The sequence below is a fragment of the Hemiscyllium ocellatum genome, chromosome 4 (genome assembly GCF_020745735.1).
Source record: "Hemiscyllium ocellatum isolate sHemOce1 chromosome 4, sHemOce1.pat.X.cur, whole genome shotgun sequence".
Classification (NCBI taxonomy): domain Eukaryota; kingdom Metazoa; phylum Chordata; class Chondrichthyes; order Orectolobiformes; family Hemiscylliidae; genus Hemiscyllium; species Hemiscyllium ocellatum.
The window spans coordinates 101,060,093-101,073,775 of NC_083404.1; the positions used below are offsets into that span (position 1 = coordinate 101,060,093).

The window sequence follows — 13,683 nt, forward strand, 5'->3', positions numbered from 1 at the left end:
GTAGAGTTCAGTCTGCAGTTTGAAAGAGAGAAGGCAAAATCGGATGTAACGGTGTTACAGTTAAATAAAGGTAATTATGAGGGCATGAGAGAGGAACTGACAAAAATAGACTGGAAGCAGAGCCTAGCGGGGAAGACAGTAGAGCAAAAATAGCAGGAGTTTGTAGGTATAATTGAGGACACTGTACAGAGGTTAATCCCCAAGAAAAGAAAGATAATCCGGGGAGCGATTAAACAGCCATGGCTGACAAAGCAAGTCAGGAAATGTATTAAAGAAAAAGAGAGATCCTATAAAGTGGCCAAGAGCAGTGGGAAATCAGAAGATTGGAAAGGCTACAAAAACAAACAGAGGATAACAAAGAGAGAAATAAGGAAGGAGAGGATCAAGTATGAAGGTAGGCTAGCCAGTAATATTAGAAATGATAGTAAAAGTTTCTTTCAATACATAAGAAACAAACAACAGGCAAAAGTAGACATTAGGCCACTTCAAACTGATGCTGGAAGCCTAGTGATGGGAGATAAGGAAATAGCAGGAGAACTTAACAAGTACTTTGTGTCAGTCTTCACAGTGGAAGACATGAGTAATATCCCAACAATTAAAGGGAGTCGGGGGTTGAGTTGAGTATGGTTGCCATTACAAAAGAGATAGTGCTAGAAAAGCTAAAAGGTCTTAAAATTGATAAATCTCCTGGCCCCACGGGATACAACCTAGAGTTCTAAGAGATAGCTGAGGAAATAGCGGAGGCATTACTTGAGATCTTTCAAAAGTCACTGGAGTCAGGGAAAGTCCCGGATGATTGGAAGATCGTTGTTGTAACCCCCTTGTTCAAGAAAGGATCAAGACAAAAGATGGAAAATTATAGGCAATTAGCCTAACCTCGGTTGTTGGTAAAATTCTAGAATCCATCATTAAGGATGAGGTTTCTAAATTCTTAGAAGAGCAGAGTCTGATTAGAACAAGTCAACATGGATTTAGTAAGGGGAGGTCATGTTCGACAAACCTGTTGGAATTCTTTGAAGAGGTAACAAGTAGGTTAGACCAGGGAAACCCAGTGGATGTAGTCTATCTCGACTTCCAAAATGCATTTGGTAAGTGCCACACAGGAAGCTGCTGAGCAAGGTGAGGGCCCATGGTATTCGAGGTGAGCTACTGGTATGGATTGAGGATTGGCTGTCTGTCAGAAGGCAGAGAGTTGGGATAAAAGGTTCTTTTTCAGAACGGCAGCCGGTGACAAGTGGTGTCCCGCAGGGTTCAGTGTCGGGGCCGCAACTGTTCACGTTATATATTAATGATCTGGATGAAGGGACTGGGAGCATTCTAGCAAAGTTGGCTGACGATACGAAGTTAGGTGGGCAGGCAGGTAGTATTGAGGAAGTGGGGAGGCTACAGAAGGATAAAGATAGTTTGAGAGAGTGGTCCAGGAAATGGCTGATGGAATTCAACGTGCGCAAATACGAGGTCTTGCACTTTGGAAAAAAGAATAAAAGCATAGACGACTTTCTAAATGGTGAGAAAATTCATAAAGCCAAAGTACAAAGGGATCTGGGAGTGCTAGTCGAGGATTCTCTAAAAGTAAACATGCAGGTTGAGTCCGTGATTAAGAAAGCGAATGCAATGTTGTCATTTATCTCAAGAGGGTTGGAATATAAAAGCACCGTTGTGCTACTGAGACTTTTATAAAGCTTTGGTTAGGCCCCATTCGGAGTACTGTGTCCAGTTTTGGTCCCCACACCTCAGGAAGGGCATACTGGCACTGGAGCGTGTCCAGCGGAGATTCACACAGATGATCCCTGGAATGGCAGGTCTAACATACGAGGAACAGCTGAGGATCCTGGGATTGTATTCATTGGAATTTAGAAGATTAAGGGGAGATTTAATAGAAACGTACAAGATAATACATGGCTTGGAAAGGGTGGACGCTAGGAAATTGTTTCTGTTAGGCGAGGAGACGAGGACCCGTGGACAGAGCCTTAGAATTAGAGGGGGTCAATTCAGAACAGAAATGCAGAGACGTTTCTTCAGCCAGAGAGTGGTGGGCCTGTGGAATTCATTGCCGCAGAGTGCAGTGGAGGCCGGGACGTTAAATTTCTTCAAGGCAGAGATTGATGTCACAAGGAATTAAGGGCTACGGGGAGAATGCTGGTAAGTGGAGTTGAAATGCCCATCAGCCATGATTGAATGGCGGAGTGGACTTGGTGGGCTGAATGGCCTTACTTCCACTCCTATGTCTTATGGTCTTATGCATGGCCCTGTTATCCCTACCGTTGTACAGCCTGCTTATGTTCATTGTGAATTTTGACAATGCTAAAGTCTGTTGCACAATTGAGATAACAGCATGTGGTAAAGAAAACAGTTTTGAACTGAATTTTAGTAAATTTAGGGATCACTAATGTTTGTACCTCTGACGCATGAACTGTCTCACCATTATTTAATTCTGTTTCCAATATGCCTAATATTTTATCTCTCATAATTTGCTTAAGAAATTATTCTGAGGATTTATTACTGATAAAGAATTTTTCATAACTTTTTTAAGTTCATTAATTTTCATTTTATATTCTCTTTGGTTTACATCTTTGGATATGCTGAAGTAACAATCAAAACAAATTTGATGAATTTCTTAATATTTTATGTGCTTCAATGAAGCTTTGCCCATAACCACCATCTGTTTAGACTGTAAATCTTAGTCTTGGCTGATCATTCCTCATTTCTGCTGTACTCATCAGGTCTATTTGTCCTTGATGGTGTTCTTTCTCATGCAAGCAAGATTTTTGTGGATTGACTATTCATAGTGAACCTAAAGCTAAACACAATGTTCCATGTAGGTTCTGCTGGTACATGTAAAGCATTAACATAACTTTTGTGGGCTTGTAGTCTACCTTTCTGACTAGGTAACCTGCTAACTTGCTTTGCAGTGTATGACTTTTTCATCTTTGATCACTTTCCTTTTTTCCCTGTGTTAATTCATTTACTTTATTGCTTGCATACTCCTCATCTTGTGTCAAGCTATGTATAATATTTTACATTTAACATTGCTCAAATTTAAATTGTTCTAAGTCTACCTAATCTGAGCCTTTTGAAAATCTTTGATTGCTGGCTGCGCCTCTTCTATTTTATTTTGTGAAATCACCAAGTTTGAGTGTTTGTGTCCAGGTTATTTATATGGGTAAAGATTTGCCTGATTCCACTCCAACATCTTTTCCCAATCCCACTCAATGTAACTTTAAACTTTTTATAAGTGCTGTTTCTCCCTTTTGGATATTTTATATTTTGGTTTTGATTTGCCTAGTATTTAACAGGCAGTATGCCATCCCAGTTGATAATGCTTGGCAGAGGATGACATAGAGTCTGTGCAGATATATAGAAAGTTTAATGGGCAAAAGCCTTGGCAGATAGAATAAAATGCGGTTATGTACATTGGCAGAGAAAATAGCAGAACTGAATGTGCTTAAATGGGCAAAGACTGCAGAAAGCTGCAATACAGAAGGATTTAGGTATCCTTGTGCATGAATTACAAAAAGCTAACATTTAAGATCAATAGGGAATAAAGAAGACAAGTACATTTTTATTATTTCAAAGAAAATAGAGTATAAAATACACAAGTCATGTTAAATCTATACAAGGCACTGCTCAGACCACAACTGAGAACAGCTTTGGTCCCTTATCTAAGGAATGATATACTGGCATTGGAAAGTCCAGAGAAGGTTGCAGTCCAGAGAAAGTTCATGTATGGAAGGACTGTCTTATGAGGAGAGATTGAAGAACTTGGGCTTGTACTCATTAGAGTTTAGAAGTCTAAGAGGAGACCTTGTTGGGGGAACCTGACAGAATGCAAGACTGTTTCTCCTTGTGGGAGAGTCTTGGACCAAGGGCATAATCTCGGAATAAAGGGTCACACATTTAAAACCGAGATGAAGATTTTCTTTTGAGGTTCGTCAGTCTGTTGAATTCTTTACCACAGAAGGCTGTCTGGGGTGGTTAATAAGTATATTCAAGGCTGAAACAGATTTTTAATCAGTTAGGGAATGAAAGATTTTTGGGACAAGCCAGGAAAGTGGGGTTGAACTTTATCAGATTATTCATGATTTTATTGAATGGCAGAGCAGTCTTAATGGGCTCAGTGGCCTACTTCTGCTCCGATATGTTATGGTTCAGGAAAGTAATACCAATATTGGTGCTTTTGAATTAATTTCTGAGCTGTCATTGGGTATATAAGAAAACGCTCCATTGTAAAGTTTGTGATGCTTCACATAAGAGTTAAGTATATTTGATAGCACAAAAAGCGAACAGAGCAGACATTATCCCCCCAAATTCCCATTTTTTTCTAAGTGCATCTGAACAGAAACAATGAAAGAATTACAACCTTAGCTAAAATATTCAGGATAATTTGAGTTTGTGTTTGTGTATGTGTATTTCATATGTAATAATAACTATGATCATCTTTATCCATTTCAGCAGAATATTGGACTCTTGTATAACTTAACAGATATATTATGTTGAGGTTGTATTAATTGCTTTGCACGGAGTGCTTTGGATTTTTGTTTTAAACCCTTTTTCCTTGTATAAATGTTAACTTATTTCTTGAGCAAATATTTTTGCATTTTGATGTTGAAATTCGATTTTATTGGAACATGTGGTTAGTTCACTTTCTGAAGTTGCAAATGTTTAGACCATTAAGATGAGTAGAAAAATTGGCTGTATGTCCCACTCTTGTTACTGTGTGTAACGTGTATTTTTCTCTCTCTTTTAACTTAGAGACTTCAATACAAACTTGCTGCTCTGTCAGGAAACCTTCCAGACCCCATCACAGGAATTCTTTATCCGACTGACCCAGACCTGTCTACTCCCATTTTGTATGTCTGTGTTGCTTATCTGCTTTTTCTCAACGTTGGAAGTAGTTTCCAGGAAGTTTCGGTAAGGAAGGAAGCAAAACATTATTATCTAGGAGTAATGCTTGTGTGTATCTAAAAGATTTGCTCAGTAGCCAAAGAAATATTCCACAATGAATGATTATCATAGTCTCCCAGTACCTTGCGATTAAGATTTACATGTATAGAGTCATGTTAAAATGTTTATCACTGGGCTGAAGGATTAATTTATTAAATTAAATGTGCAGTGGATGGGAACGAGTGAGCGATATTGGATGCGTTCAACTAATTCTAAGACAACATGCCTCATAATTTGTTTGATGAATGTTATGCCCATTAATTTGAGAGCTGCTGGGGCTGAGCAAGAGAATTTAATATTCCAGTCATTTTGTTTGTGTCAAACATTCCCAGGTATTTCATTCTAGATCTATTTTTGCAATTGTTTTACATGTAGGAAGTTCTCACAAGAGTGTACAAGACAGCCAAAGAACCTTAGCTGAGTGCAATTTTTAATACAACTCAAAACCCAGTCATGTTTTATTTCATAGATTATAAAATCCTTGCAGCATGGAAATAGGCCATCCAGCCCAACAAGACACTCTGAAGAGTAACCCACCCTGCATTTACCCCTAACCTACACATCCCTGAACACTATGGGCAATTTAGCATGGCCAGTTCACCTACCCTGCACATCTTTAGATTGTGGGAGGAAACCGGAGCACCCAGAGGACGACGCAGAGACGGGGAGAATGTGCAAACTCCACACATAAAGTCACAGGAGGCTGGAATCGACCTGGGTCCTTGGCCCTGTGAGGCAGCAGTGCTAACCACTGAGCCACCATGCCACTAACTAATCTTTGGAATGAAACTGTGCCGTTCTCCGTTGATGTGTAGAAGCTTCAATATGTTCACTAACTTTGAGATCTTTCCATTTGCGAGAACTGTGCTGAATTAGTATTCCATTTCAGGTGATTGCACCCAGAGTGCTTATATTCTAAATGGTGCATTCAGTCACTGTGACAACACAGCAAGCCATTTGAGGCAGGAAAGAATGATGGTTAAATTTCATCATTACCAACATCATCACCTCAGAATGACTCATTATAGCAATGTATTGATCTTTAGATCTAACTCAATTTAATTTAATCTATAATTGTAATCTGATATAAAAATAGAGCATTTATTCTGCAAGAAGATAACTTTTGAATTTAGAAAGCTGAGCCAGAGGGAATAAATCCCTTTGAAATGAGATAAAATCATCCTTGTACAAATACTTCACAATTATCTTTATATTATGTTATTTATATTTATAAATGACTCAAAAATAGGTGGTGGGACAGGTAGTGTTGATGATGCAGGGAGACCATAGAAAGACTTGGACAGATTGGGAAAGTGGGCAAAGAAAAGGCAGATGTAATACAGCGAATTGAAGGGAATTGAATTGAATTGAATTTATCGTCACGTGTACTGAGGCACAGTGAAAAGCTTTGTCTTTTGAGCATTACAGGCAGATCAGAGTTAAGTAGCATAGATAAGTAAATAATAGGTAAACAGCAGCAAAAACGAAATCACAGGTACAGGCAAATGTGAAGAGTTTGTGAGTCCTTTCAGTATTCTAACAACAGTAGGGTACAAACTGTTTCGAAACAGGCTGGTGCGTGTGTTCAGGCTTCTGTACCTTTTTTCCCTGATGATAGAGGTTGTAGAAAAACATTGCCAGGGTGGGCTGGATCTTTGAGAATGCTGGCAGCCTTTCCTTGACAACGGGCCTGGTAGATGGATTCTGTCGATGGGAGGTTGGCCTTTGTGATTGTCCAGGCTGAGTTCACCACTCTCTGTAACAGTCTCCGATCTTAAATAGCACAGTTGCCATACCAGGTAGTGATCTATCCAGACAGAATGTTCTCGATGACGCACCTATAAAAGTTGTCAAAGGTATTCGCAATCATGCCAAATTTCCTCAGCTGCCTGAAGAAATGTTGGACCTTTGTAAAGAGTGCATCCATGTGAAGAATCCAAGAAAGCTTGTTGTGGATGACCACTTCCAGGAGCTTGACACTCTCCACTCGTTCCACCTCTGTGCTGTTAATGTGTAGAGGGGGCATGAGTAACATCCCACCAAAAGTCAATAATGAGTTCCTTAGTTTTGCCTGCATTGAGAGCTGGGTTGTTCTCAGTGCACCATTTTTCCAGGTCTTCCACCTCCAATCTGTAGTCGTTTCGTCAGCATCTGAGATTCGACTGACTATGGCAGTGTCATCAGCAAACTTGTAAATGGCATTAGTCTGGTATTTGGTGATGCAGTCATGGGTATACAGTGAGTACAGTAGGGGGCTGAGTATGCATCCCTGGGGGCTGCAGTGTAGAGTGTTAGTGAGGATGAAATGTTGCCCCTAATCTTCACTGATTGTGGCCTCTGGGTCAGGACACTGAGGATCCAATTGCAGAGAGTGGGGCTTGGTTCGAGATCACTAAGTTTAGTAATCAGTCTCTAGGGGATAATAGTGTTGACTACAGTTCAGTCTTCGGTGAGTAGGATTTTTTACATAGCTGTTCTTGGTGTCAAGATGTTTGAAGGAGGAGTGAAGGGCAAGTGATATGGCATCTGACATGGATTGGTTGGTCCGATAGGCAAATTGGAGTTGATTACTGCCATAACCAGCCTTTCAAAGCACTTCATGACCACCAAAGTTAGGGCCCTGGGCTGTAGTCACTGAGATATGCTGTATGAGCCACCTTAGGCACAGGGATGATGTTGGCCCTCTTGAAACAGTGGCCTGCTGCAGGGAAAGGTTGAAGATGACTGAGAAGACTCTGCCAGTTGATCTGTGCATGCTCTGAGTGCACAGCCTGGTACTCCGTCTGGTCCCATCACTTTCCTTGGATTCACATGAAGGAAAACTGATCTGACCTGTGATGCAGTGACTGTTGGGATGGGTTCGTCAGGACTTGTTGGAAAGGTGTTACCTCTCTGCCAAAAGTCTGCTCAAAGTGAGCATAGAAGGCATTGAGACAATCTGGGAGAAATATGTTATCGTCTGCTATCTTCCACTGTCTCTTCTTAGATCCTGTGATGTCATTCAGTCCTTGCCATAGTCGCTGGGTATCTGTCTGGGTCGCTAGTTTGGATCGGTATTGGTCCTTGGCTCTCTCAATGGCTTTGCGAAGATCATACTTGGATTCCTTATATTTGAGTGGGTCTCCTGATCTGAAGGCCTCATGCCTGGTTTTTAGCAGGTTCTGTATGTCCAGGGTTTCCTGTTGGGGAACACATGGATTGACTTCTTCGGTGTGCAGTCCTCCACACACTTGCTGATAAAGTCTGTGATGGTGGTGTTGGAATGTGTGTGAGATTATGCACTTGGCAGCAAGAATAGAGGTATAGACTTTCTAAATTAGGAAAGGCTTAGGAAATCTCAAGCATAAAGAGATTTGGGAGTCCGAGATCAGGACTCTCATGCAGGTTTGGTTGACAGTTAGGAAGGCAAATGCAATGATGGTATTCATTTTGAGAAAGATAGGTTACAAGAGCAGGGGCATACTTCTGAAGCTCTGCTCAGACCACATTTGGAATATTGTAAGCAGCTTTGGGGTGCACATCTGAGGAATATTGTGCTGGTGTTAGAGGAGGCTTACAAAAATACTCATGGGGCTGAAGGGCTTACCAGATGAGGAGCAGCTGAGGACTCAGGGTCTGTACTCTGGTGTTTAGAAGAATGAGGGATGGATTTGATTGAAATTTGCAGAATACTGATAAGCCTAGATAGAGTTGATGTGAAGATAATGTTTCCACAAGACTAAGACTGAGGACACAGCCTTAGATTAAAGAGGCCCTTTTAGAGCTGACTTGAGGAATTTATCCAGCCAGGAAGTGATGAATCTGTGGAATTGTTTGCCACGGAACGATGTGGAGGCCAAGTCATTGAGTGTATTTAAAACAGAGATAGATAGATAGGTTCTTGATTAGTAAGGGAATCAAAGGTTACAGGGAGATGGCAGGAAATGGGGTTGAGAATCAAGTTAATTATGAATGAATGGTGGAATAGATTTGATGCACCAATTGGCCTAATTCTGTTCCCATGTCTTATAGTCTTATCAGCTACGTGGTAACAGCCTGTTGATGACGAACATAGGTGCTCGCAAATTTCAATACCCATAAATGTGTCTTCTTATTCCTAACTTTGAGGGCTGAATCATTCATTTTTTAGAAGAAGATCAAATTTTTCTAATGTAAGAGTATTCTACATGCAATATTGTATTTTTTAACTCATTCTCAGGACTTGGCATTACTGATCAGGCCGTGTGTATTGCACATCCCTAATTGTATTGACACTGTGGTCGAGAAACAAACACAGAGCACAGTTTAATGTAGTTGAGATAATAATCCAATTCCATCTTTAATGCTTTGATTCTGTTTCTACCATACTCTGAGATGTTGCATTCCATATACTGCCTAAAAACGTTTCCCCTCATGTCACCAAGTTGCTACAGTGTATGTGATGCACATCGCTGCAGTTGTGCTTCAGTGGTGTGGAAGTGAATGTTTAATGTGGTGCTGAATAAACGGATTCCTTTATCCTGGATACTGTCCAATATCTTTGGATCCACAAGCATCCAGGTAAGCGGGAAAGATTTCAACACGTTCCTGATTGGATGCCTTGTAGATGGTGGACAGACTTTAGGGAGTTGGGAGGTGAGTTACATACTAGTGTATGCCCAGCCTCTGGCTTGTTCTTGTAGCCACAATATTTAGATGGCTAGTTCAGTTCTGTTTCTGGATCAGTGGTAACCTGCAGGACACGGATGATATGGGCTTCAGTGATAGTATGAGCATTGAATGTCAAGGGTGGTGATTCTCCCTTGTTGGTTGTTGCCTGTGTCATGAACTTTACTTGCTACTTATCAGCCAATGCCTGGAAGTTGTTTAAGTCTTGTTGCATACGGACAGTGCTTGCATCAGTCCCTGTGAAGTTGTGAAGTGCGTTGTGCACTATTCAATCATTATTGAACATATATAACTGTGACTTTGTAATGAGGCGGCATGTCACTTATGAAGCATCTAAAATGCTTAGGCCTAGGACTCTCTTTCAAAGAATATTTGCAGCAATGACCTGAGTCTGAGATGATTGACCTCCAACAACTCAAGCTTCTTCCTTTGTACTGGGTATGACTGCGACTAATGGAGAATTTTCCACCTGACTCCTGTTGACTTCACTTTTTTGCTGAACTTCCATGGTGGCAATATTCAATCAAATTCTGCTTTGATGTCAAGGGCAATCACTGTCATCTTTGGAATTCAGCTTTTCTTGTTCCTGTTTGGACCAAGGCTGTAATGAGATCAGGATAGCTCTGTTGAAACCAAAACTGAGATCAGTGAGCAAGTTATTACTGAATATTAATGATGTGTCCCTCACTTTGCTGACAGTATTGAGTAGCCTAATGAATTAGTAATTGGCTAGATCAGATTGGTCTGACTTTATTAGGACATGCCAGGGCAATTTTCCACTTTGTCAGATCGATGCTAGTGTTGTAATTGGCTGGAATACAGGTTTGCTATGGAGCACAGATCTTCAGTATTAATGCTTAAAAGGAACCTGGGCTCACTCTATTCAGTGTCTTCAGCATTGTCTTGCACATAGCAAGCTCCCTCAAGCAGAAATATGGTAATGACCATATAATCTCTTTTTTTTTTAAATGATATTGATTAGATCCCATAGTTGTCTTCAAAATAGAGCCATGGGATCATTATGTCCATTTGAGAGGGAAACCAGGGGTTTAGTTTAGTATCTCACCTGTAAGGCAGCACCTCCAGTGGCTCAGTGCTGTCCAGGAGAGAGAGAGAGCTTTCTGACTCTGATATGAGAAAGCTGCTAATTGAGCTACCCCAGGCTGTCACAATGCTATTCATTTTATTCTCTGTAGTGACTTAATGTAATTGAATGGCTTCCTCAGCCATTTCAGTGGGCGTTTAAGAGCTCAGCAGATCGGTGTTGGATTGGAGTCAGAGGCTTACATGTATTAAAAAATGACATGTCTGAATTCTCAGTGACAGTCAGGATTTCCCAACCATCTAGTAGCTTCACGGAGCTGAATTCTCAGACCTTGTTGAGGTCAGGAATATCTGCGCTGGCCAACTTGCAATTTTCATATCTCATTTCCTGTGCCAGCCATTTTTGTCAAACATCTTCGGGGCTGGCAGCATAACCCACCACCCCATGAGTCAGTTAGCCAGTGAGGCTCATTAAGAAGTTTGATCGCCAATGAAAGAGAAGCTGGAGGTTTCAGTTTCCCAGTGGGTGAGATGCAGTTTCACTTCCAGGAGGCTTGCACCCAGCAACAGACTACTGGAGGTAGGAATGGTGTTGGGGGTGGGTGGGTGGGTGTAGGTGGTAGGGAAATACCAAAGCTCCAGACAGATCTGAAGGCCCACCTAAGAGTGGATGCAGCCACAGACACACTGTAGAGGGATTTTACTCTCCCACAGTTGTAGACTGGCAATTTCTTTTCTGTTTATTTGGTGAGAGACCAGTTTTTTTTTATCCTTAAGTGGAACTGATTACTCCTCCAAATCTGACTGGCCCTCCAGCTACAAGAGCTGCCTGCTGCCTTTAGGTTGACAAAGAACTTGTATCCATATCAATTAGTAGGGTGTCCTTGGCAAAATTCCAGGAAGTGTGGGTTCGACAGGATCAACGTTAGGGATTTCATCGACTGGAACCCTCATTGTGCACAATGTTTTGTTTTTAGCTCATTTTACTGAAATCATGTAGAGTTTAGTGTAGTTATTTGCCTTCTCTGTTTTCCTTCAGTGATATACCTCAAAAAAGTGATGGCTCACTAGAGAATATGGTGATTGGTGAGAGGCCAGAGGTGGTTTACCACATGTTCCATATGGTGCTTTTTGGTTCATTGGCTCTGATGTTCCAAGGGTAAGTGTGCTGGTGGAAATCCTATCGGTTGTTTTTAAAGTGATGCCTAGAAATAAGAACTCTAGTTTAGATTAGATTAGATTTACAGTGTGGAAACAGGCCCTTCGGCCCAACAAGTCCACACCGACCCGCCGAAGCGCAACCCACCCATACCCCTACATTTACCCCTTACCTAACACTACGGGCAATTTAGCATGGCCAATTCACCTGACCCGCACATCTTTGGACTGTGGGAGGAAACCGGAGCACCCGGAGGAAACCCACGCAGACACGGGGAGAACGTGCAAACTCCACACAGTCAGTCGCCTGAGTCGGGAATTGAACCCGGGTCTACAGGCGCTGTGAGGCAGCAGTTCTTGGAACTTGCACGGGATTGTGCAGTAGATGAAAGAATGCTAGTAATCCATCACAAATCTCATTGCAGTTTGTTTTAAAATTGCTAATAATAACTGCAGAATTGATTAAGATTCAGTCACGTATTCGTGTTTCAGTTCAAAAATCATTAGTGCCAAGTAGGGTGAAGGAGTTAATTTGCTATTGTGCTAAATCTGTCAATAGATTTTAAAAAGAATAAAAATAAATGACTTTATTTAGTACCAGCAGGTGGTGCTGTTGAGCTTCTTATATGTAATAGAGCTCACAATTCTGACTGGTTGACCTGGCTAATTTTTGCTTATGGTGTTTATTGCAAAAGCTTGAAGGGTTGCTTGTAATAACTGTTGCTGTGCATTGTGTTTTCACAGCTTAAAGTATTTATGGACTCCTTATGCCTGTATGTTCACTGCCTTTGGTGTTTGCTCTCCTGAGATGTGGATGACTGTATTTAAGTGGTTGCGACTAAGAACAGTGCCTCCAGTGCTGCTGGTGAATTTAGAACACTCCTTTAGAGAATTGAAGATCAAAAGTTTTTAGAATTCTTTTTTACAGAAGTAATTTTTTAAATTCTGTTTTAATTTAGGCAGTTATGTTAAGCACTGCAGTTCCAACAATAATAGGGTTCAGCATGTGGAAGGATGTGAGTACATGTGCACATTTCTGTTTCACTACTGAGATATGTTAACACGTCATATCTGAAATGTCTTGAAATCCTTTATGAAAATGCACAGTAATTCAGGTAATACAAAGATGGTGGAAGGCAATTTCTGGGTAGGTGATGTCCGTTTTTAGTTCTTGGCTAAGCTAATGGTATAGTTTGCTGAATTCACTTTAAATAGGACTCCTTTTCGTTTGCTTTAAAGTTAGATAATTGAGAACTGGTTAATCCATTGCCCCGTGGTTGAGGAATAAGAAATGTAGAAAGAAGTAAAAATGAGATAAGGAAGGTCTGGGGAAGTTTAAAAGATTGTGGTTAAAATGCAGTAAAAAGCAAAAGTGCATATAAGGATATAATGGGTAAAATAATAGTTAAAGAATGGGTGGGACTAAAAGTGGAAGGGAGCATCCTTTGCTTGGAAATGAAGAAAGTGAAAATGTTTAAATATTCGCCTTATGTTTGTTATGATCCTGTTAGCGTCCATTAATGTTCAAAGAGAAATCTGGTTGCACTGTGGTTAACTTACAGAACTACACCAAAACATTTTCTACTTTTATACAAAAACAGATTTTACTGTTATGAAAAAAAAGGCAAAAACAAGCAGTATTACCATTACATTCTAGTATATAACGGCAAATCCTACAAACTCGGTTCTACACTTTATCTACCTGCCCCTCGAGTTCCCTTACATATTTCAAGAATCTTTAAAGTTTAGTCAGTTCTTTAGGGGTCAACCTAAAGATATACCACAGCGCTCCAGAAGTGTTTTTAAAAGTGGTAATGAATCTAAAAAAAAACCATGAGATTCAGATAATAAGCACCCAGAATTTTGAAGGATACTGAGAAAAGAAAGCAG

The 13,683-nt window shown here is 40.6% G+C and overlaps 1 protein-coding gene across 5 annotated transcripts in view; it reads left to right on the forward strand.

Moving 5' to 3' along the window:
* The window catches only part of LOC132815029 (probable C-mannosyltransferase DPY19L4), a 101,484-nt gene that overhangs the window by 59,553 nt on the left and 28,248 nt on the right, over positions 1-13,683 (forward strand). For all 5 annotated transcript variants that reach the window (XM_060823684.1, XM_060823683.1, XM_060823681.1 and 2 more), the window contains exons 12-15: positions 4,753-4,911; positions 11,675-11,794; positions 12,538-12,658; positions 12,753-12,809. In XM_060823684.1, the coding sequence (XP_060679667.1) occupies positions 4,753-4,911; positions 11,675-11,794; positions 12,538-12,658; positions 12,753-12,809 (457 nt within the window). The remainder of the gene's footprint in view (positions 1-4,752; positions 4,912-11,674; positions 11,795-12,537; positions 12,659-12,752; positions 12,810-13,683) is intronic.